At 55.1% G+C, this 20,785-nt stretch overlaps 1 protein-coding gene across 9 annotated transcripts in view; it reads left to right on the plus strand.

The window, feature by feature from the left end:
• JADE2 (jade family PHD finger 2) overlaps positions 1-20,552 on the plus strand; it is a 50,363-nt gene extending 29,811 nt beyond the window's left edge. For 8 of the 9 annotated variants that reach the window (XM_042250530.1, XM_060416513.1, XM_027970253.3 and 5 more), the window contains 6 exons: positions 374-541; positions 1,982-2,098; positions 3,369-3,833; positions 12,623-12,740; positions 14,468-14,596; positions 15,886-20,552. In XM_042250530.1, the coding sequence (XP_042106464.1) occupies positions 374-541; positions 1,982-2,098; positions 3,369-3,833; positions 12,623-12,740; positions 14,468-14,596; positions 15,886-16,694 (1,806 nt within the window). In that variant the 3' untranslated portion in view covers positions 16,695-20,552. The remainder of the gene's footprint in view (positions 1-373; positions 542-1,981; positions 2,099-3,368; positions 3,834-12,622; positions 12,741-14,467; positions 14,597-15,885) is intronic. The other variant, XM_042250526.1, reaches the window with a different exon arrangement.
• The last annotated feature ends 233 nt before the right edge of the window (positions 20,553-20,785 follow it).

Below are 20,785 nucleotides of genomic sequence, written 5' to 3' on the forward strand. Positions count from 1 at the left end.
AGCTCTGGGCCTTGTCCGAGGGCAGCATACATACCCAAATTTGTATTCAGTTTAAGGGAGTTCATGGATGCCCCTGAAATCCATCCTGGATTAGAAACCTCTGCTGAAGTGACTGTCCTCCCAGCAGAGGGCAGAGCTGAGCCCTTGCACAGAGGACTGTGAAATGGTGAAATTTCAGTGCACAGTGCCTGCACAGAGCTTCCTTGGAGCCTTTGCGTTACAGTCCCTCAGGAGGTCTTCGGTGGGGCCGAGTAGCAGCGTCACTCTGTAGCTCCCAGTATGGGCTGGGCCAGGGCTGTTTGCAGCTGAATGCACACTGCAGACGCACCTTGGCCACTGCCTCTGACCTGTGTCCTCCCTGCTCTCTCCCCAGGCATGCTATGGGATCCTCAAGGTGCCCACGGGCAGCTGGCTGTGCCGGACATGTGCTCTGGGTGTCCAGCCAAAGTGCCTGCTCTGCCCGAAGCGAGGAGGAGCCTTGAAGCCCACTAGAAGTGGGACCAAGTGGGTGCACGTCAGCTGCGCCCTGTGGATTCCTGAGGTGGGCAGAGGTGGGGGTGGGGTGGCCCTGGGGCCCAGCCATGGGAACGTGGGTCTGAACAGAACTCAGAGCCCAGATGGCAGAGCGCTGGGAACAGAAGGTGATGGGCTACAAGAAATGGCAGATCTCAGACGTCCAGCCGGGGAAGAATTCAGGCAGCAGCCCACAGGGAACCTTACCCTTGGACTTAGGCAGGACTTGGTTGTGGTTTACATGGGAAAATGGGATTTTGAGCCACTGGGGAATGCAGGTGGTAGGTGTGCGAGCTGGACAGAAGTCAGGCAGCTGATTCTAGGGGAGAGCAGGTTGTAGGTTTACCCAGATCTAGACAGTGGTCCCAAGCAAAGTCAAGCACTTGTTTAAAAGTGAGCCAAATGACCCAAAAGGAAATCAGATGGGGAGCCTGGTTAAAACTGAGTAGTAAGATGGGCTGGGATGGAGGGGAGGGGCCGCGGATGATGGGCTGGGCCCACAGTGAGTTAGCAGAGGCCTTGGGCTCCCATCTTATTTGACATGTGAAATGCTGACATTTGCTGACGTTTCAGCCCTTCCCCTGCTGTGCGCCCTGAGCCAGAATGAGGCCCCACTCCAATGCTGCCTGTGCCCGGAAGCCAGCCAGGTGGCCCGGTCAGCAGGTGGCCCCTCTCTTTCCTGGGCTTGCAGTCTGAAAGTCCTTGCTGGGTCCCACCTTGCAGGCTTCTGTGATCTTAGTGGTAATGTCAGCAGCAGTCACTTGCTCCCACATCAGCAGCTGGAAGGCTGGGACGACCTCTGAGTATATCAGCTGAGGCACAGCAGAGACACAGAGAAGCAACCAGGACCTACCTATGGGGTTCTTTGGTTCAGGATCTCTGGGCAGGGACCCTTTTCCTATCCTCAGGCATGGCTCTGCCTCTGGGGCTGAGGGGTGGGCTGTGCCCAGGAGATGGGAGTGGTTATAGGCCTGTCCCCCTGGGAGGGGCTGAACAAAGGCACATCCCCCGTGGCCAGGAAAGCCCTGGAAGTCCCCAAGAAGAGATTCTGCTGTGGGGACCTATAGTTGCCGCCCAGAAACATAAGTAAAATGAGTACCGGTTCTAATAACTCTGAAGATGCTGTTAACAAAGGCCTGAGGTACAGAAGAGAAGGGGACCTTGCACACATCCTCACCTGCACATGAAGCATCTCTGTCTTGAGACCCACACAGTCACGGGCACTCGTATACTCAGTCAGCCACACACACACTGACGTGTGCTCTCCCAGTCACTGTTTAAGCCTAGCCACCGGAGAGCACACACTGACGCTTGTCAGTGGTCCCCTTGGGACAGGAGATAGGACTTGGGACTCTCCCACTGCCCTGTCGGCCCACCGCCTGTTTCAGCAGACAGTCCTCTCTTTGGGTAAGCCCTGGAGGCCGGCTAAGGCTGAGAGGCCTGACGCAGCTCCCTGTGTCCTGCCCAGGTCAGCATCGGGTGCCCTGAGAAGATGGAGCCCATCACCAAGATCTCGCATATCCCAGCCAGCCGCTGGGCTCTGTCCTGCAGCCTCTGCAAGGAGTGCACGGGCACGTGCATCCAGGTACACGGCCCCTCCACCGCGGTACTGCCTGGGAACCCACTCAGGAGCCTGCTACAGCTATGCCACAGGGCGTGTCCGGGACAGCCTGTACAGCAGGCCACTGCCGCCACCCTCTGCCTGCCCCACGAGGCTGCAGGCACAACCACTGTTGGGCCTGTGATGGGGACCACAGTCAGCTCCCCATCTGCTGGACCTTCCTCTATCCGTAGTATCACTGGGCATGGGGTAAAGGCCTGGGGAGCCAGGCTCACCATCCCATTATAGTACCAGGGACTCTGGCTTTCCCAACAGCAAATGTTTTGGGTCTTCATAAAGACGTTGACCTTACTTCCTGTGTCAGCTGGACATGTGAGAGGAATAGAAATTAAACTTTACTTTCAGCTAAGCTGACTGGCTCTCCCTACACAGGGCAGGGCTGCGCTAGTTTGTTAACAGTAACTGCTCCCAAGTTCTAGGGTGCCTCAGTATGACCCAGAGGACTTGTTAAAACACAGACTGCTGTTCCTACCCTCAGAGGTTCTGAATCTGTAGATCGGAGGTGGGGCTGAGCATTTGCCTGTTTCTAGCAAGTTCTTGTGTGATACTGATGCTCCTGGTCTATCGGCTGGGAGGTGGAAGGGCCAGCCTTTCTTTCTCTCATGTCTCCAGGAACAGTGCTCACTGCAAATACTGAACGTGCCTCTACCGTTTGTAAGATTCTGAGAATGGCTTGTGAGTGCGGCATAAAGGGCCCCACTGGTATTTTGGTGGGCTGTCGCTGAAACACTTGTCAGCTGCCCACAGCCATCATCCCAGGCAACTAAGGCCGTGAGTTGGCCATACTTGCCTGGATGAGAGAGGAAGGAAGGGGCCCAACTCCAGCCCCACTTCCCAGAGGACAAAGGAGGGGCACAACTCCCCATCCGAGATAGCGCTGCAGGAGTAGAGGCGGTAGGGACCCATCAACAGCCTCTCTCTTGACGTCTCAGATTCCAAAGTCATTTGTCCACACAGAAGTGCAGCTCATCCCCAGAGAGGCTGTCAGTCCCCTGACTGTTGATTTCCCTAGGGCTTGAGATGCTGTACCCCATTTCCTTTTCAGCCCCCCCAGAGCTCCCCTGCCCTCTTGCATGGCTTCCCCCGACACCCTGCAGGATGTTGGCAGCCGTTTTGTTTAGGGTCTCACCAGCATGCTACCTTCCCAGTGTCACCCTGAGGGAAGCCCCTCCATCCTTCTTCCCTCCCACCGTGGCTCCCTTCATACCTCACGCTGCCCTTCGTCTCCCTCCAGTGTTCCATGCCTTCCTGCGTCACGGCATTCCACGTCACATGCGCCTTTGACCATAGCCTGGAAATGAGGACTATCTTAGCAGACAACGATGAGGTCAAGTTCAAGTCGTTTTGCCAGGAGCACAGTGATGGGGGCCCACGGGGTGAGGCTACATCCGAGCCTGTGGAGCCCAGCCCAGCTAGTGAGGACCTGGAAAAGGTGACCCTTCGCAAGCAGCGGCTGCAGCAGCTAGAGGAAGACTTCTATGAGCTGGTAGAGCCAGCCGAGGTGGCCGAGCGCCTGGACCTGGCCGAGGCACTGGTCGACTTCATCTACCAGTACTGGAAGCTGAAGAGGAAAGCCAACTCCAACCAGCCGCTGCTGACGCCCAAGACGGACGAGGTGGACAACCTGGCCCAGCAGGAGCAGGACGTCCTCTACCGCCGACTGAAGCTCTTTACGCACCTGCGGCAGGACCTGGAGAGAGTGAGTCCCCCTGCCGCTCCCCGCCCGCCCGCCTGCCTGGTGGGTGTCCCAGCAGGCCTTTCCGCCCCTCCCTCGCTGCCCTGGAGCAGCTGTGGCTCACCAGCTTTCAAACCGTGAGCTCTGGCCAAGGCGCTGAGGGCCTCTGGATCTTGGACAGGTTGGGATAACTGAGAGTTTGCAGAACAGGGGAGGATCCAGCTCTGGGCTCTCTTAAGTCCCTCTTGTCCCAACCCTTTTGCAGGTCTGATCAAGGGTGAGGGCCTGCCATGACTGTGAGGCTGGGAGACTCCAGAGCTGGGAAAGGATCTAGGCATCTGACTCCTAGCTGTCTCTGTGGGCCTGGCCTGGTCCCAACACAGGAGCTTTAAGTCAGGCCAGGGAGGCATGGGGCATCACAAGAGAGTTAAATCAGTATAATCAGCATGTGCTGCCAAAGCAGGGAAGACAGCTGTGAGTGCAGCTCCTGGGGTGCTGGACTGAGGGAGCCACGTGAGCAGAGGCCCAGGGCATGAGGCTGGGCCAGAAACCAGCAACAGCCTGTGGGGCTGGGTGTTTCTGGACCACGGTGTTTGTGGAAGTTGCAGAAAGATTTTAAGCAGGGACTGTCCTGCTGCGGGTGCAGATTCCAAACACTCACCCTGGAGGTGGCATCCTGGGGCCCAGATAGAGTGAGTGGGTTGGCCGGAACCCCTCAGCTGTGCGCCGGGTGGCAGGGATCTTGCCTTGGTCCAGGCACACAGCTTTGGGGGCTGAGTGAGACAAGGCAGGTGTGCAGACTTCATGGTTTTAGGCTGGGCTGTGGAGACCCGGGGCCAGTGAGACTTGCTTTCCAAGAGCACAGAGGCCCCTGCAAAGCCTCTAATCCCTCCTCCTCCTCCCAGAGAACCGGTGAGAGGGTCCTGCCTTCTGTGTTGTGTGCCCTCAAACTTGGCTTTTTTGACACCCCTCCCCAACTCCTCCAGCTAAAGTCCCTCCAGATAGAGTCCCACCCCTGAGGTGGAGGCAGCCTGAGCATAAAGCAGGGTGTTTCAGGTCCCTGATCGAGTCCTCTGAACCCCAGGTGCTGTTCTGGCCTCTCCTCTCCTCTCTGGGACATTCATTTCTAGGGTTCTGGAGCATGAGGGGTCATGTCAGGGCGTCCTCCATGGATACACACACACACACACACGCCTACCATCTCCCAGGCCATACCAGGAAGCAGGAGGGGTGGAAGCATTCTGGGGGCTTCGTGTGACTTAAGGCAGCTACTTTGCTCAGATGTGTCTCAGTTGGCAAGACTGTAAACTGGTTAGAGCTACTCAGCATTTGCTGAGGACTGGGGTAAGGGGCCATGAGGTGGAGGCTCTGAATCTGGACCCAGCTTCTCTACCTTCCTTCACCCCCATATGCATCTGCCCTGAGGCCTGGTCAAACAGAAATGGCCCTTTTGGCCTGGAAGGGAGGAAGCTTACTGCCTGGAAGCCAGCCTGCAACCAGAAGGTAGGGGGCAGGGAAATGATCACCTGTCCACAGTGTCAACCAGGACAGAGAGCAAGGCCACCTACATTGCAGTCACCACTTCCAGGCCGCCCAGGCTCCTGCCCCATGCGGCAGGGCCCTCAGGGACAGATCCTTCTGAGACCAAAGCTGCTTCCACACTTGTCCTCAGGCCACCCCCAGGGTCTCCACCCCCAGGGTCTGTAGTACACACACCCTGCTTTTAGTCCTCCTGTTTCCAAACGACACATCATGTCTGACCTCCCTGATCTCTGCTGCTCAGCACGTGTCTGACCCTGGCTGGACTGCGTGAGGAGGTCAGGGGACGGGCCCACCTATTGAACCATCATCCTGGAGAAGGAGCTGAGAAGTTTGTGGTGCCATCCCTGATGAGCAGTGGGGCTATAGCGAGCCTTGAAGGAACATGTGTTTTCTAGAGTTGAGCTGAATTTGGAGCTGAAGAGGGGAGGGGCTCATCAGAGAGTTGTTGGCTTATTCTCTGTTCTGTACTCCTCTTTGGCAAAAGTACTCCCTCCTTAGCCCCCCAGCCTCTCGGGCCCATTGTCAGCTGGTGCAGGTGAGGCCAGGGGCTAAGGGTGTCACCGGCTAGAATGCTGAGGCAGCTGTGGGATCCCGACCTCACAGACCTCTCTGGTTGGGGCACAGAGCCCTCCCAGGTCAGGTGTGAGTCAGTCCACTCTGCCCCCAGGAGGAGGAGGCAGGGCCAGCCTTGCAGTCTGTTTAGCTTCTGAGGGCTTGGGAGGGCCCCTGCTTCTCCAGCGGCCTCCAAGCCAGGCTGAAGGGCAGCAGCTAAGTACACAGCCCTGGCAGGCTGAGGAGAGGAAGTTAGGCAGCCGTGTGCTCCATTGACCCCAACTCCGATCCAGCCTCAAAACCTTTCACGGCCACGCGTTGGTGACTTGAGTGAGTGAAGCAGGCCGAGAATTGTGCCACGGGGGAGGCTTTCTGCAAAGACCCATGACTGTCGGTGGCCTGTCCAGCAGGCTCCGTCTCTGACCGTGGCCCCGTGCCAACAGTCAAGAGTATCCAGCCTGTCCCTGGGCACCGGGCCAGCTTGGGCTGAACCCATCAGGGATCCAGGGGAGGAGTTGAGACTGAGGCTGTGGGGAGCCTGGGTTTGCATCCAGTTCCAGCACTGCCCAGCTCTGTGCCTTCTGAGTTTCACTTTCTGCTTCTCCAAGTTTCAGTTTCCTTGTCTGTGAAATGGGAATAGCTGACCCTGAATCATGGGAAATTTGGCAGGGACAGGGCTTAGCACACCACCCTCCCTTGTCAGTGGTGATTATTGTTGCACTCTGACTCTTAGCTGATGGGCTGCTCGGAAGGTGGGCTCCAGGGAGTTCTGAAAGGGCAGGCCCAGGGCTGTGGCCCAGGAATCCTGGGTCCTCCTCAACTGATTTGCCTCCCAAGGCCAGGCAAGACTTTTGCTGAGAGAAGCAGGAGCTGGGGTCATGGTGCCACCAGCATGAAACCCCATTTTATGCTTAGCCTAGACGATGTGCTTTCCTCAAATTTCAGCCTTAGGCCTTGGCCCTGGCAGGCAGCACAGGAACGCCTGGCTACCGCAGCCTCTCAGAGTTGTTCACGGCTGACAGAAAAAAAAAATCGCAGCCCTGATGAGCAGCGATCAACCTGACAAACACTGGCTGGTGTCCCCTAGCAACCAGGCTGGCAGTGTGGGCTACACAGGGCTCACTTCCTGCCCGTGGCTCTGGACCTGATTACCAGGAGCTTATTAAAGGTTTCACCTGGCCTGAGGAGAGTCGAGAGGGCAGGAGCAGCTCTCAGACACTGGCCCCAGAGGATAGGCATGTAGGAACTCCCCCCGGCTTCCGTGTCCGTAGCTCTCCCCAGGAGACTTGGTCCTGCCTCCCCCACACTCTGCGTGTTTCTTTGTCAATTGTCACACACCATTACTATCTTCAGTGCCTGGGTTGTGTCTCTTTGACCTCCTACTAAAGCCGAGGGGGTAGCTGTAGCCTCCAGCCTCTAGCTTCTCAAGCCCACGGCTCCCAGTTCTGGGACTTTCCCACCCCGTTACCCCCTCCACCGACTCAAGCCCTCTCACCTGATCAGTAGCCCCAGATCTCCAAGCCCCCTGTTCTCCCTACTCAGTTCCTTCTCCACTGTCTCCTGCTTTCCTCACTCCTGCCCTGTGGCAGTAGCTCACTGCCAGTCCCTTGTGCCTGTGCAAAGGCCACATGCTGGGCAGAGCCTCACCCAGTAGGAGCCACTCTACCAACCAGCAGGGATCTTATAGCAGTGAGTGGGTGAGCACCCCAAGGTGCCTGCCAGCCAGCCTTGATGAAAGCATTAGCTAGCAGCATTCTGGGCTCTCCTTCCACCACCTGTTCCCACCCTTGCCCCCACTCCCTCAGGACTCCCCCTTCTCTTAGCAGACCTCATCCTCTGTTCCTCAGACCAGAACCTTTGCCCACTAGTGCCCTCTGGACCCATTCTCTGCCCTTTCCTCTCATGTCCTCCCCTTCCTGCCCCACACTGGGATCTCTTTCCAGCCCACACTGCACAGCACAGGAGTTTCTATTTTTTCTTCATCCCCTTCTGTCTCCAGGATTGCACCAGTGTTTGAATCCATTTTACTTTCTCCCATCTTCAAAAGCAAGTCCTCCCTCCCCCACATCCCTCTAATCATCGGTTTCTCTACCCTCGTCCCTATCTTTCCTTTTCTGTCATCCCTCACTGTTCTTACTTCTTTGCTTCTCACTCTTGGAGCTTCCTTGAAGCAATTTACTTCCAATATATTGTATTTTTAATACCTCATTTATATCTACCATAGTGGCAGGCCAGACCCCTGCCACTACCATATTCTAAAACCTTCCACCAGGGCTGCCAGCAGCCTCCATCTCTCCCACTTCTCCACCCTTATCCTCCAGCCTTCTCAGCAGTGGTCGCCACAGGTAAACGCGCCCTTGGTCTGAGATACTTCTCCTGTGGATGCTCTGACCAGACTCCCCATCCCCGATAATCCAGCCCTGCTGCCCCCTCTCTGAGTGTTCCTTGATCCCTGCGATCATTCACTGCACCAGGCTTTTCCTCTCATTGTGCCTCTGCTCTGCAGCTTTCCTCCCCATCGGGAGGCTGGGTCCATCCCGCACCTGCCTCCCAAGCTCCAGCAGCTCATGCCCAGTATGCTCCGCTCCTCCTGTAGCCTCCCTAGGCTCCATGAATGCCCCTACACTGGTCCGTCCTAGCTTAAGGTAACCGGCTGAGAGTCCTCCCTGCCTCCTGCCCTCCTTAGCCCACGTCCAGGCTCTCTCTGCCAAATTTGCTGTTATCAAAACAACTTTATCAAGGGAATTCCCTGGTGGTCCAGCAGTTAGGACTCTGCACTTCCACTGCAGAGGCACATGTTTGATCCCTGGTTGGGGAACTAAGATTGCATGGCGTGGCCAAGGTGGGGAAAAAAAAACTTTATCATAAAACCTACTTTTATTACTGATCCCTGCTCTAGTTTTGGAGGACTTTTCTACTTGATTCACTTTTAGGCTCTTTGATGTTTATAATTTTCTTTAAAAATTGGTGTGTAGTTGCTTTATACTGCTGTGTCAGTTTCTGCAGTACAGCAGAGTGAATCAGCCATGCATACACCTATATCCCCTCTTGTTTGGATTTCCTTCTCATTTAGGTCACCACAGAGCACCAAGCAGAGCTCTCTGCGCCGTACAGTAGCTTCTCACTATCTTCTTTATGCATACTGGTATATGTAGGTCAGTCCCAATCTCCCCGTTCATTGCACTCTCCCAACTTTCCCCTTTGGTGTCGATATGTTTGCTCTCTACGTCTGTGTCTCTTAAGAACATCTCTATCATTTTTCTAGATTCCACATATCTGCTTTAATATACAGTATTTGTTTTTCTTTTCCTGATTTACTGCACTCTGTGTGACAGTCTTTAGGCCCGCCCACATCTTTGCAAATGACACAGTTTTGTTCCTTTTCATGGTTGAGTAGTATTCCACTGTGTATGTGCATCACGTCTTCTTTACCCATTCCTCTGCTGATGGACGTTTATTTAGGTTGTTGCCATGTCCTGGCCGTTGTAAATAGTGCTGCAGTGAATACTGGGGTGCGCGTGTCTTTTGAATTATGGTTTTCTCTGGGTGTGCCCGGGAGTGGGATTGTTGGGTCACATGGTAGTTCCATTCTTAGTGTTCTAAGAAACCTCCATACTCTTTTCTCCATAGTGGCTACACCAATTCACATTCCCACCGACAGTATAAGAGGGTTCCCTTTTCTGCACACCCTCGCCAGCACTTATTGTCTGTAGATTTTCTGATGGTGGCCATTCTGACTGGTGTAAAGTGACATCTCACTGTAGTTGTGATGTGTGTTTCTGTACTGATTCATGACGATGAGTGTCTTTTCGTGTGTTTGTTGGCCGTCTGTATGTCTTCTTTGGAGAAACGTCTGTTTAGTTCTGCCCACTTATTGATTAGGTTGTTTGTTTTCTGTTTTATATTTATAATCAGAAAAAGACAATGTAAGGAGTCTAATAGCCTGGGTTGGCTTCTAAGATGGTTGCAGTGCTTTTCCCCAAAAACCATCACGAAAGAGGAATCTTACAGCATTTAGTTACAGGTAGCCATATTACCGAGAGTCTCAGGAAAAATTAGAGGAGTTGATGATTCCATAGTGAACTGGGAGTAAGGGGTAGCAATGTGTTCGGATTCTCACAGAATCTTCTATAGCAAAAGTCTCCAGACATTACTGATTATGTAGTGTATGTATCCTTATCATGAAAAAAATTGAGCATTTACCTCCAATATATTGTATGTTTAATATCTCATTCACATCTACCATGCTATATTGTAAAGCATGCTGCTGCTAAGTCGCTTCAGTCATGTCCGACTCTGTGCAACCCCATAGACGGCAGCCCACCAGGCTCCACCGTCCCTGGGATTCTCCAGGCAAGAACACTGGTTGCCATTTCCTTCTCCAGTGCATGAAAGTGAAAAGTGAAAGTGAAGTCACTGAGTCGTGTCCAACTCTCAGCAACTCCATGGACTGCAGCCTACCAGGCTCCGCCGTCCATGGGATTTTCCAGGCAAGAATACTGGAGTCGGGTGCCAGTGCCTTCTCTGATTGTAAAGTATACATAATCAAAATTTCTAATAGGACCAAAAAAAAAAAAACAAAACCCACTAGAATATTATCTTCCTATACATGCTAAGCTGTCAAACTCAGTAGCCCATGCAGCTTGCTTTGGAGCTTGGCAATAGTTCTCAGATGCTGTGGTGCTGTGAAAAATATATATTTGAGGGCCCCACCCCCAGAGAATTTGATACTCCCCAAGCCTGGGACTCTGTGCTTTTAACCAGCCACCCCAGGGATTTGGGGGGTAATCTTCTCCAGGAATTCATTCCGGCCTGCCTTGAGAAACCTTGCTCTAATGTTTCTAAAAGTCAAAAAAAAGAAAGAAAACTACATCTGTATTTAAATGGGAAGTAGTCCTGATCTGGTTTTAGGCTAGATATATTGACTAGTTTGTTTTCAGGCCCACAAAGTAGCCATGCATCCACCCAGCTGCCTTTATCCCCACTGTCCCTGTGCGTGCTCAGCCACATGACTGCTGGGAAGGAAAGAGACCAGAATATGAGGAGAATGAGATTGAGTTGCTTAGATGTGATGGACAGGAAGCCTCCTGGAGGTGACCCTGGAGCCAGGACCTGAAGGATGAGGTCCCGCCTGTCTTCCCCTTTCTCCAGGGAGCCTTCTCACCACCCGCAAGTCTGGATCAGGGTTGCCTGTGTCAGTACTTGGTCAGCATCTCTCTGCCCTGCTGAGCAGCAAGCCCTCAGAAGAAGGGGACTCTGATGGCACCTCTCGCAGCTGAGCCCAGGGACCAGCACAAGCCTGTGCCTAGGGACATGTAGGAGGAGGTTGGCTGGAGGGAGGTCCTAGGGAGTCCAGGATTTGTGAAGAAGTCAGATGGTGCCAGTGTGCTGGAGCAAGGGCTCACAGGCGGGGCCAGGTGGCTGCCCCTTGGGGAGGTGCTGACCACAGGAGAGCCTGGTATTCAGTCTGGGCTGTGGTGATGGTGAGAACCCAGCCAGAGCCTGCTAGCCTGGCACAGGTGTTCTGGCATCTCTTTCACAGCTAGGCTCAGGGAGCAGAGGAGGAGGAGGCCTGTGCCAGCAGGGAGGTCTGATCATGGCTACTCCAGGGTGGGAGAAGTCATGGTCACAAGAGGCCGGGGTCTCTGGAACCCTCAGGTCATGCCCAGGCAGCTTAAGGCTATGAACACTGAACCCAGCCTTGAACACGGAACCCAGCTGGAGGTAGAACCTGGTGGCACCCAGGATTCTGGTGGTCAGCTGTCACTTTTGCTGGAGGTTGTGACCCGATCTGAAGACAGTGCCAGAGCAAGGTGGTGTCCTGATGGGGAGGAGGCCTGGACTTGGTCCCAGAGAGATGGTGTACACGGAGAACAGCCAGTGAGGGATGGCGCACGGGGTCAAGGTGCCAGGTGGACAGGAAGCAACATTCTTCAGGTGCTTCCAGGCCAGCTGCAGGGTGGGCCCTGTCCCATGGGCCAAGCAAGATGGTGTCCCAGGCCCCAAGAGGCTCTTCCTAGCTGGCCCAAGGTAGTCTGAGCAGCCCTGCCCTTCCCCAGAAGGGGTTCTGTCTCTGGCAGAGCGAACATGGTCGAGTGCACATGGGGCCTGGAGCAGAGCAGCTGTGGACCTGGCTCAGGGCCAGTGCAGCAAGTGGACAAGGGCCAGCTGCAGGCTGGACTCCAGTGCATCAGGACCGCCTCTCTACTCAGAGCTCTTCTGCTGGGGCGCTCTCATGTACTGGTCATTTGTGGCTAAGGATAGGAGGTGGTTTTTGCCCAGGTGCTAGTGGCTGAAGAGTTTCCTTGATGTGTAAGAAGCCTTGGACAGGAGGCTGAAGGATGGACTTGGTGACCTTGTCAGGCCGTGACAAGCCTTGGGGGATTTACATTCAAGGGAGAGCAGTTGGAAGGGCCTTGGGCGATGGCATGACTCAGCCAGGAAGTGCAGGCCTAGGGAAGGAAGGCAGAGCTGCCAGCCTGACCTCTGCAAATGCACTACCTGCCCACACTGGCTTCACTGCAGGCCCTGGGGCCAAGACTGTGCTTGGCCCTGTGTTTTAGATCAGAGAATTTCAGCTCAGGACTGAGCATGCATTCGGGGCCTGGGTATTGATTCCCAGGTGTCCTGGGCAGGTTAGGCAGAATGGCCCCCCAGAGTTGGGAGGTTGAGGTGATTACCCATGAGTAAGGTGGAAAATCTCTCTTGTGTTTCCTCAGGTTAGAAATCTGTGCTACATGGTGACAAGGCGCGAGAGAACGAAACATGCCATCTGCAAGCTCCAGGAGCAGATATTCCACCTGCAGATGAAACTTATCGAACAGGATCTGTGTCGAGGTAGGCGCTTCCCCTACCTGCCGCTGGCCACCTCTCGTAAGCACACCCTCGAGGGGGCTGGGTTCCAGGGAGCTGTGTGTCTTCAGAGCCTGGTGGGGCATGTGTATGGGGTCAGGGGCCACTGACCTCACCCTTACCCTGTGTACCTAGGTAGTGGGCTAAGGCAGGGGCCTCCCAGGGTCATAGGTGTGTGTTGGCAGGCAAGGAGCAAAGATGTGATGTGGGCATCAGGCCTACCCTCAGGGAGCTTTCTGGTTCACGGGACTCTCAGGCAGTGTGGGGCCCATTGTGGTTTAGGAGTGAATTGCATGTGAACAGGTGCAAACCAGAAGTCTCAGCAGCTCTGTGCTGGTTCCAGGGCAGGAAGGGACCAAGCTGGCAAGCTTCCCTGAACCCCTGTGTGCCTGTGTGTTGGTTCTGAAGAAGGCAACTGCCCCAGGGGTGGAAGAGGACCTATGTGCTCCTCCTCTCTGACCCCATCTGATAGGATTGAGGCCCTGTGCCAATAGGTTTTTTTCTTCCTCTTTCTTAGGCTTTTACCATCACATGCGTTTAACAGATCTGGAAATCAAAGGTTAAAGGAGCTCTGAGAGTGGTCTGTCTTGTTAGCTGTGGGTGTTGCCAAACAACAGGGCCCTTTGTGGAGTGTTAACATATTCAGGAGGGCAATGCTTAGTGCAGAAGATGGTGCTCTGATGTTGAATTCCGTGCAGTAAAAATAGGTGGATGGAGAGATTTTTAAGCCAGAGGCTGCCACTGCAGGTAGAGCCTGTGGGTCAGGCTAGGCCTGGAGCAGAGAGAGGAGAGTGGCTGGACCACCACCAGAGTCAACAACTGAGCTGTGTAAGGTCTATGCCCTTGGGAGGAGCTCAGGCCACAGCGAGTGTGGTGGGGGACTTGGGAAGCCTCCCTCCAAGTATCTAGGCGCTGTCCCATGTGATAGGTGAGAAGACTGAGGCCTGGTCTGAGGTTACACCTGGAGAGAACAGCAGAGCTAGGCAGAGTCCTGGAGTTGGGCCCATACTCCTCAACTTTCTCTTAGGCGCTTACTCAGGAAGCCCACCAGCCTCTGGCTGAGACGTTAGGAGGAGACTCCTGGCAGCTCCCCACCACAGCATGTCTCTCCCCTGCTGTGTTTTGTTCTGTGACTCCGCAGACCCATGTGGTCCTGGACTAGAAGGGTATGAGGGGAAGGTGTGTACCCCGAGTCTTCCGTCAACTGTCTGACCTCCAGAGCAGACCACGAGAGCAAGGCAGGGGGCTGACCTCTGTGTTAAGAGGGGAACCCAAGGCTGTTGGCCCCTCAGTGACCTATCCACCTTCACCTCTGTGGCCTAGCCCATGAGGCCCTGTCCTATCCACTCACCTCCAGCCAGCCTTCCTGCCCACGAGGACTCTGTCCTGGGATGTGTAGTCCGTAGAGGTCAAACTGCAGCGCAGGTCCTATAGAGTGGTCTTCCCCCTCCTCGTGTCGCTGAGCCCCGCACCAAGCCCCTCAGGGACTCTTATCCCCTTTCCCACATCAGCTATTCCCTGACTCACTGGAGCCACAGTTATCCCAGGTCCCACATGGCTCTGGACTGGGGCCGCAGAGGTGCAGGGGAGGTGACCCAGAAGGCGAGACACTAAGTGATGGGGCTCTCCTGGGATTCCACACAGGGGTCTTGGTTCTGTCTGGCCTGCTTGGGATAACCATCTTCCTCCTGCTCTCTCTTTCCCTGATGCAGAGCGGTCTGGGAGGAAAACAAAGGGCAAGAAGAGTGACTCAAAAAGAAAAGGCCGCGAGGGCCCCAAGGGCAGCCCCGAGAAGAAAGAGAAAGTGAAGGCAGGGTCCGACTCAGTCCTGGGGCAGCTTGGTGAGTGGCCTGGTGCACACAGCCAGACTCATACCATCACTGCACTTGCAGCTCCCCGCAAAAGGCCATGGGAACCACCAGCATCCTTGCTGCAGAGTGGGAGGCCAGGAGGGGTCGGCAGGCCCTTCCATGCCCAGGCACTCCCACCTTCCAGGTATAGAGGAGACTGGGGTTTTGGAGCCCTAGCTGACCTCCCAAGGGTTCCTCTCGTAGACTAGAGGCTAGGCTCAAGAACTCAGGAGCCTCTAGACATCCTGGCCCTTCAAGGAACCCTGTGTCATGCTGTGGGGTGAGGGCCTGCCATAATTTTCTGTCCCTGTCCCCCTCTGCCAGAATGTCCTCAAGTAGGCCCTCCCTTCATCCCCTGCAAACTTTCTGGGAGCCACCAGAGACCCCCCCAGGAGTGGTCTTTGCCCAGCCCATCTCACTGTCACAGCTGTCTGTCACACACCTCTTGACTGCTGCCCCATTAAGCCTGGTGTCCCTAGAGGGGCTCCTGGACATGGGCTTTGTCTCCCAGGATATCACATGCTTTCTCCAGAACACTCCTCAGGGAAGGGGCGTGCTCTAGAGGAGCACCTCACCACTAGCATGGAAGCCCCACCTCGTCTCTAGCAAGGAAGCCCCAGGTCACCTCTAGCATGGAAGCCCCACCTCACCTCTAGCACCGAAGCCCCAGGTCATCTTTTATTTGCCTCAGTCTCAGGAAGGATTCAGCTTGGTATCTAATGGGAACATCAGCGGCCGCCTCCCAAAACCTCAGTAAAGGAAGGAGAGCCCATAACTGGAGCTGGCCCTGACAGACACCCTTATCCAAGTCCTTGCTTTGGAAGCTGTGGAAAGCGACACTTATGAAAACCCAGCGCCCCCTGGTGGCCAGAGGGCTCCTTATCCCTTATGCTCCCAGGATGATGCTGTGTGGGGTGGTGAGCAGGGCTGGGTGTGCTCCTGTGCAGTCACCAAGGGCCCTCGCTTGGTTTAATGCTCTACTGTAGCCACTTTGAAATTCTTAATAATTTTTGAATAGGGAGCCCACATTTTCACTTTGTACTCTGCTCCTCAAACAATGAAGACAGTCCGCAGGAGCAGGACACCTATCTGGGGAGAAGGGTGTTCCGTGTTTGCAGGTGGGATGGACAGAGCAGGTTAACTCGGCCGGGTCTAGCATAGAGGGAGAGAGGGAGGAAGGTCCGCGATGTGTGCAGGGCAGGGTGGGAGAGGGCTTCTGGAAGGACGGTGGCTCACACACCTGCTGGCATCTCACCTGCCTCTTTCCTCCCCTTGGCCAGGCCTGTCTACCTCGTTCCCCATCGACGGCACCTTCTTCAACAGCTGGCTGGCGCAGTCAGTGCAGATCACCGCAGAGAACATGGCCATGAGTGAGTGGTCGCTCAACAATGGGCACCGCGAAGACCCCGCCCCGGGGTTGCTGTCCGAGGAGCTGTTGCAGGATGAGGAGACACTGCTGAGCTTCATGCGGGACCCCTCGCTGCGACCTGGCGACCCTGCCAGGAAGGCCCGTGGCCGCACCCGCCTGCCTGCTAAGAAGAAACCACCACAGGATGGGCCCGGTTCACGGACGACTCCAGACAAACCCCCCAAGAAGCCCTGGGGCCAGGATACTGGCAGCAGCAAAGGGGGTCAGGGGCCGCCTGCCAGGAAGCCACCACGGCGAACACCTTCTCACCTGCCGTCCAGTCCTACAGCTGGGGACTGTCCCATCCCAGCAGCTCCCGAGAGCCCCCCCCCACTGGCCCCCGAGACCCCGGAGGAGGCAGCCCCAATGGCTGCCGACTCTAATGTCCAAGTGCCTGGCCCTACAGCAAGTCCCAAGCCCTCAGGCCGGCTCCGGCTGCCCCGTGAGAGCAAGGGAAACCGGAGGTCGCCAGGTGCCAGGCCTGATGCCGGGACGGGACCGCCTTCTGCTGTGGCCGAGAGGCCAAAGGTCAGCCTACACTTTGACACTGAGACTGATGGCTACTTCTCTGATGGGGAGATGAGCGACTCAGATGTGGAGGCTGAGGACAGTGGGGTGCAGCGGGGTCCCCGGGAAGCAGGGGCTGAGGAGGTGGTCCGCATGGGGGTACTGGCCTCCTAAGTCACCCCTTCCCCTGTCCTGGTCCCCCCATGAGGCCTCAGCCCAGTGACAACTGCCATTTCCAATCTCCGCTGAGTGTCTCAGACCCTTGAGGCTGCCACTCTGATGTGGTTTTATTTTTAATATAAAAAGTTTCGAATTCCACACTATTGTCTTTCCTCTGTGCTGGCCTAGGATGTTAGGATTCCTTCCACAGCTCTGGCCACAAGGACCAGCCCTGGTCTGTTCACCATCACGGCCATGGCAGCGTCCCCGCCCGGGCCACACAGTACTGCTGGGCTCCTGGCTACATGTAGGCAAGGTGATGAAGAGCTCAGGACTCCCGCCCGCTGCCACTGGGTGACACAGACTGTCGTTTGGGCATTATTATGGCAGATGGGCCAGCCCAGGGCCTGCCCCGCCTTGCTCCCAAATCCCACTGGGGTCAATCGGGGGGCGGGGGGGTCCTGCTGCACTTCACTGATCCCCAAGGAAGTATAATAAGTGATACCCAGCCAGAGTCTACTCACTGTCACAAGCACAATGAGCTTATACGAGAAAGCACTGAGGGGGCGAAGAGGGCCTGCTGGTTCCAAGGGAACCACAGCTGTTCCTGGTCAACCCACATCATCTGAGGCCTGCCCACCCACCCTGCGACCCTCCACTCCCCTGCTGCTCTGCCCCTGCCAGCGCCCAGCTCGGCGGCTCTGGGGAGGGTTTCCCAGAGCCCTTCCTGAGCTGTGCCATTTTCTCAGGGGACTCCCAGCTAGCCAGCCGCCAGTGCCGGCGGAGGGCTGCGAGGGAGGGCCAGTGCCCGGTCAGGGGCGTGGGGCTCAGCCTCACCCACTACAGAGAATCGCTCTGGGACTCCAACTTCCTTCTTTCCTTCCTTCGGGGCCAGTCTCGGCTGAGGTCTGATCACTCCCAGACAGCTGACCAGACCAGACCGTTTGCCTTTTCAAGTTTCCTGCTAAGTGATGAGCTTCTTCCTTGGTTTCCTTTTGGAAACAACTCCTTCCAACAAGCAGTGGGATCCCGGGGCCCAGGATGGGTTAGTGATGGCCTTCCGGGGCTGTGTGAAGTCTTGCTGGATCTTCCTGGTTCCTCTTCCCCTCTGAGCCTTAACCCCCTTCCCCAACTGTGCCCTTCCAGCCCCTCCCTCCCCACCGTCACCATCCTGCCTTCTCCGCTCCACCCTCTAAGTCCCAGGTAGTAGCTCTGAAGAGTTTCAGTGGAGTGGCCCCAGGGTGATAGCTCAGGGAACAAATGAAAAACAAAAAGGAATTCAGTGAAAACATTTTTTTTTTTCTTTTATGACTTACTCCTGGGTCACTTCTGCCACTGGTAAAGCCAGAACTTCTCCAACAAGAACCTTGCAAAAGTCCAGTGAATCAGTCGAATCATTCTGTGGATGCCAAAGAATATTTTGACCATAATACAGCACAGCCAGGACCTGACAACTTGTCACTTGGACTTTTTTTAAAAATGGAGTTCTTTAGCAACCAAGTGTAGAAACATGTTCGTTGCACACACCCAAGGAGGTGAGCCCAAGCTCTCGGACAAGGATGCTGTTCTGCTGCTGCTGGTGTTGGATTTTGGATCCTGGGCCCACTGTGAGCTCTCCTGAACCCTAAAACTCTGCACGAGGAGACTGACGGTGAAACCAGCGTGGCAAAAGTCTCACCATGGGGATCCCCCTCACATAACACAAAGCGCAAATCAGTGGGATAGGGAGCAGGCTGAGCACCCATCCCCGACTCAAGACTTTCAAGGTACGGCAGTGGCATGGTCATGGACACTGAGTTTCATGTGAGTTTTATCAAAACAGGAAACAAAGATAATGACTAAGTTTAAAGGGCTGGACAGATGTGTCCAGTCGGAGCAGACTCAGAGTGGGCTTCGAGGACTCTGGGCGTTGGGATGGCATGAGCTACTGTGTAGAGTTTGGTCTGCCTGGCGCCTTGGTAGTAGTGGCCAGTGCAGCGTCAGCAGCAGCGTCCTAACCCCATTCTCTGTTTACTGCCTTTGAACAGATCTTCTTCCTTCCCCGTGCTTCGGGTCACCTCGGGTAACAACCTTGTCTGTGCTGGATTGCCTGGTCTGACCTCACAGGAAGCAAAGGGACCAGCTTTAAAGAACAACCAAACTCTGCCGGGAGGTGGGGTGCTCAGGTCCAGTAGACTCAGCACTAGCCTGCTTACCCTTCATCCATCCTGAGGCAGGGTCTGGGCGCTCTGGGGGCGAGGTAGGGCATAGGACCAGGGCAGGCAGGTGGTAGGTCTGGTCAGGGTCTGGACTGGGTGGGCCAGGCCAGGAGACCAGCAGAGGGCCTCTACTCAAGTTGGCCTCTAGATTTCAACCCACTTCTCAGTTGGCTCTTGCTTTGAATTGAATTATCCCTGGGGTCCCGTGTCCTGCACGGAGTCCGGGTGCCTCTAAGGCTGGCTGCCCAGGGCCTGCCAGGCCAGACCCAAGAGCTTTGTCTGCCAGCCAGCTGTCCACTACTGGGACGCCTGCCAGGCTGCAAAGAAGACAAGGACACTGGCCCTCACCACTGGCCTTCCTGCTGCCAGCACAGCCCCTTCACTCTGCGGCTTCCCATCCACCGTACAGGTGGTTTTGCTGCCTTTGAGGTCAGGATGGGAAGCTGGGGAGGTGGCAGGAGGCCTTTTCCAGCCTAGAGGCTGAGGTGCGTCTTTCACGCAACCGTATCTGCAGACACTTACTGGAGGCATAAGCTGCTCTGGAAGTTGGCCCGGCGGTCTTTACCACTCTCCTGGTCCCTGCTGCCCACCTCCTTCCCCCTTCTCACAGTGAGAAAGGATAATGTGCAAGGAAAGTATTTTTATGGATCATAAATGTATTTTAGAACAAACGCAGAGAAGAAAGGTTAGAAGGGTTTATTTTATTAAATGAGCTCTGACTTGGTGACAGTGTGTGAACATTTGCAGTGTGAAGGTCTCAGGTTCCCTGGAGAAGCCACCCAGGTTTCCAAACGTGGGTGTTGGGCTGTGGATGTGTGAGTTTGTGCCAGGGCACGTCTTGTGTGTCCATGTGCATGTGTGTCTGTGTGTCACGTATGGGCACACAGTGGGACTTGCCAGGGCAGTTTCTAGAGAATCACATGCCTAGTTCTGACAGACATTGGCAGCAGCTGGACTTGGCATTCCTTCCTTACTGCCAGATGTGGCCAACCTCTCTGCCTATACCCCAAGCTCTGCAGAATGGTCTGGATGCCTGTAACAAGGCCCTTGGGGAGGCCACTTCCCATGGCCCCGGCCCAGCTGGCCACATTGGCCAAAGAGCCAGGGCTGGAGTCCAGGACCTTTGGTTGTTCTTTAAGGCACTTCCTGCCACCTTGTCCCTCAGACGCACAACACTCTGTGCTCCACATCGGCTCGGGGTGGGAGGGTGATATGAATGTCACAGGAGGAGACACCTTCTGTCTTTGTTTCAAAGAAAGTTGATGTGCCATTTGTTAATATACAAGAGAAATATTGAAAATATATTGAAAAGAGCAATTTTAAATTATTTTTGGCTTATGTTGCAATATTTATTTTCTTGTATTAGGAAAGATTCCTTTGTAGAAAAAAAAATGTATTTTTCATTAACGCAAAAACCTATTTCTCCTTTTTGTACATTGTCCATGTTCGCTACCCTTAACGAGCAATAGAATGTATGGCTGCCTCGGGGTGGCCAGTGCCCGCGTGCCCTGCATGATTCTGTGGTCCTGCCCCCACGTAGCTCCCAGTCCCATCCTGTCCTGCTCACTCATGGGGGTTTCCAGAGCCTAGCCCTCACTGGAGCCTGTGGCTTCAGGACCCCCTCTGCAATCCTCGTGTGTTGGCAAACGCAGTTAATAAAGCAATGTTTTCTGTGCTGGCTGGTGTGAGGCTCTGTTGCATTGGGGAGTGGGAGAGGGTGGGTCAGTGAAATAGTGAGTGGTCCCTGGGTGTCCCAAGGAATATAGTGAGTGCTCAGTATGCACTGGGGCTGGGCTTACTTGATTTACTTCTCACAGCTGTCATTCCCTGGGGTTCAGAGTGGATGATGGAGCTTCCCAAAACTACCAGAGGTGAAATTCAGCATCAAAGTCAGAACCCCTTGAGCCA

The sequence above is a fragment of the Ovis aries genome, chromosome 5 (assembly GCF_016772045.2).
Source record: "Ovis aries strain OAR_USU_Benz2616 breed Rambouillet chromosome 5, ARS-UI_Ramb_v3.0, whole genome shotgun sequence".
Taxonomy (NCBI): domain Eukaryota; kingdom Metazoa; phylum Chordata; class Mammalia; order Artiodactyla; family Bovidae; genus Ovis; species Ovis aries.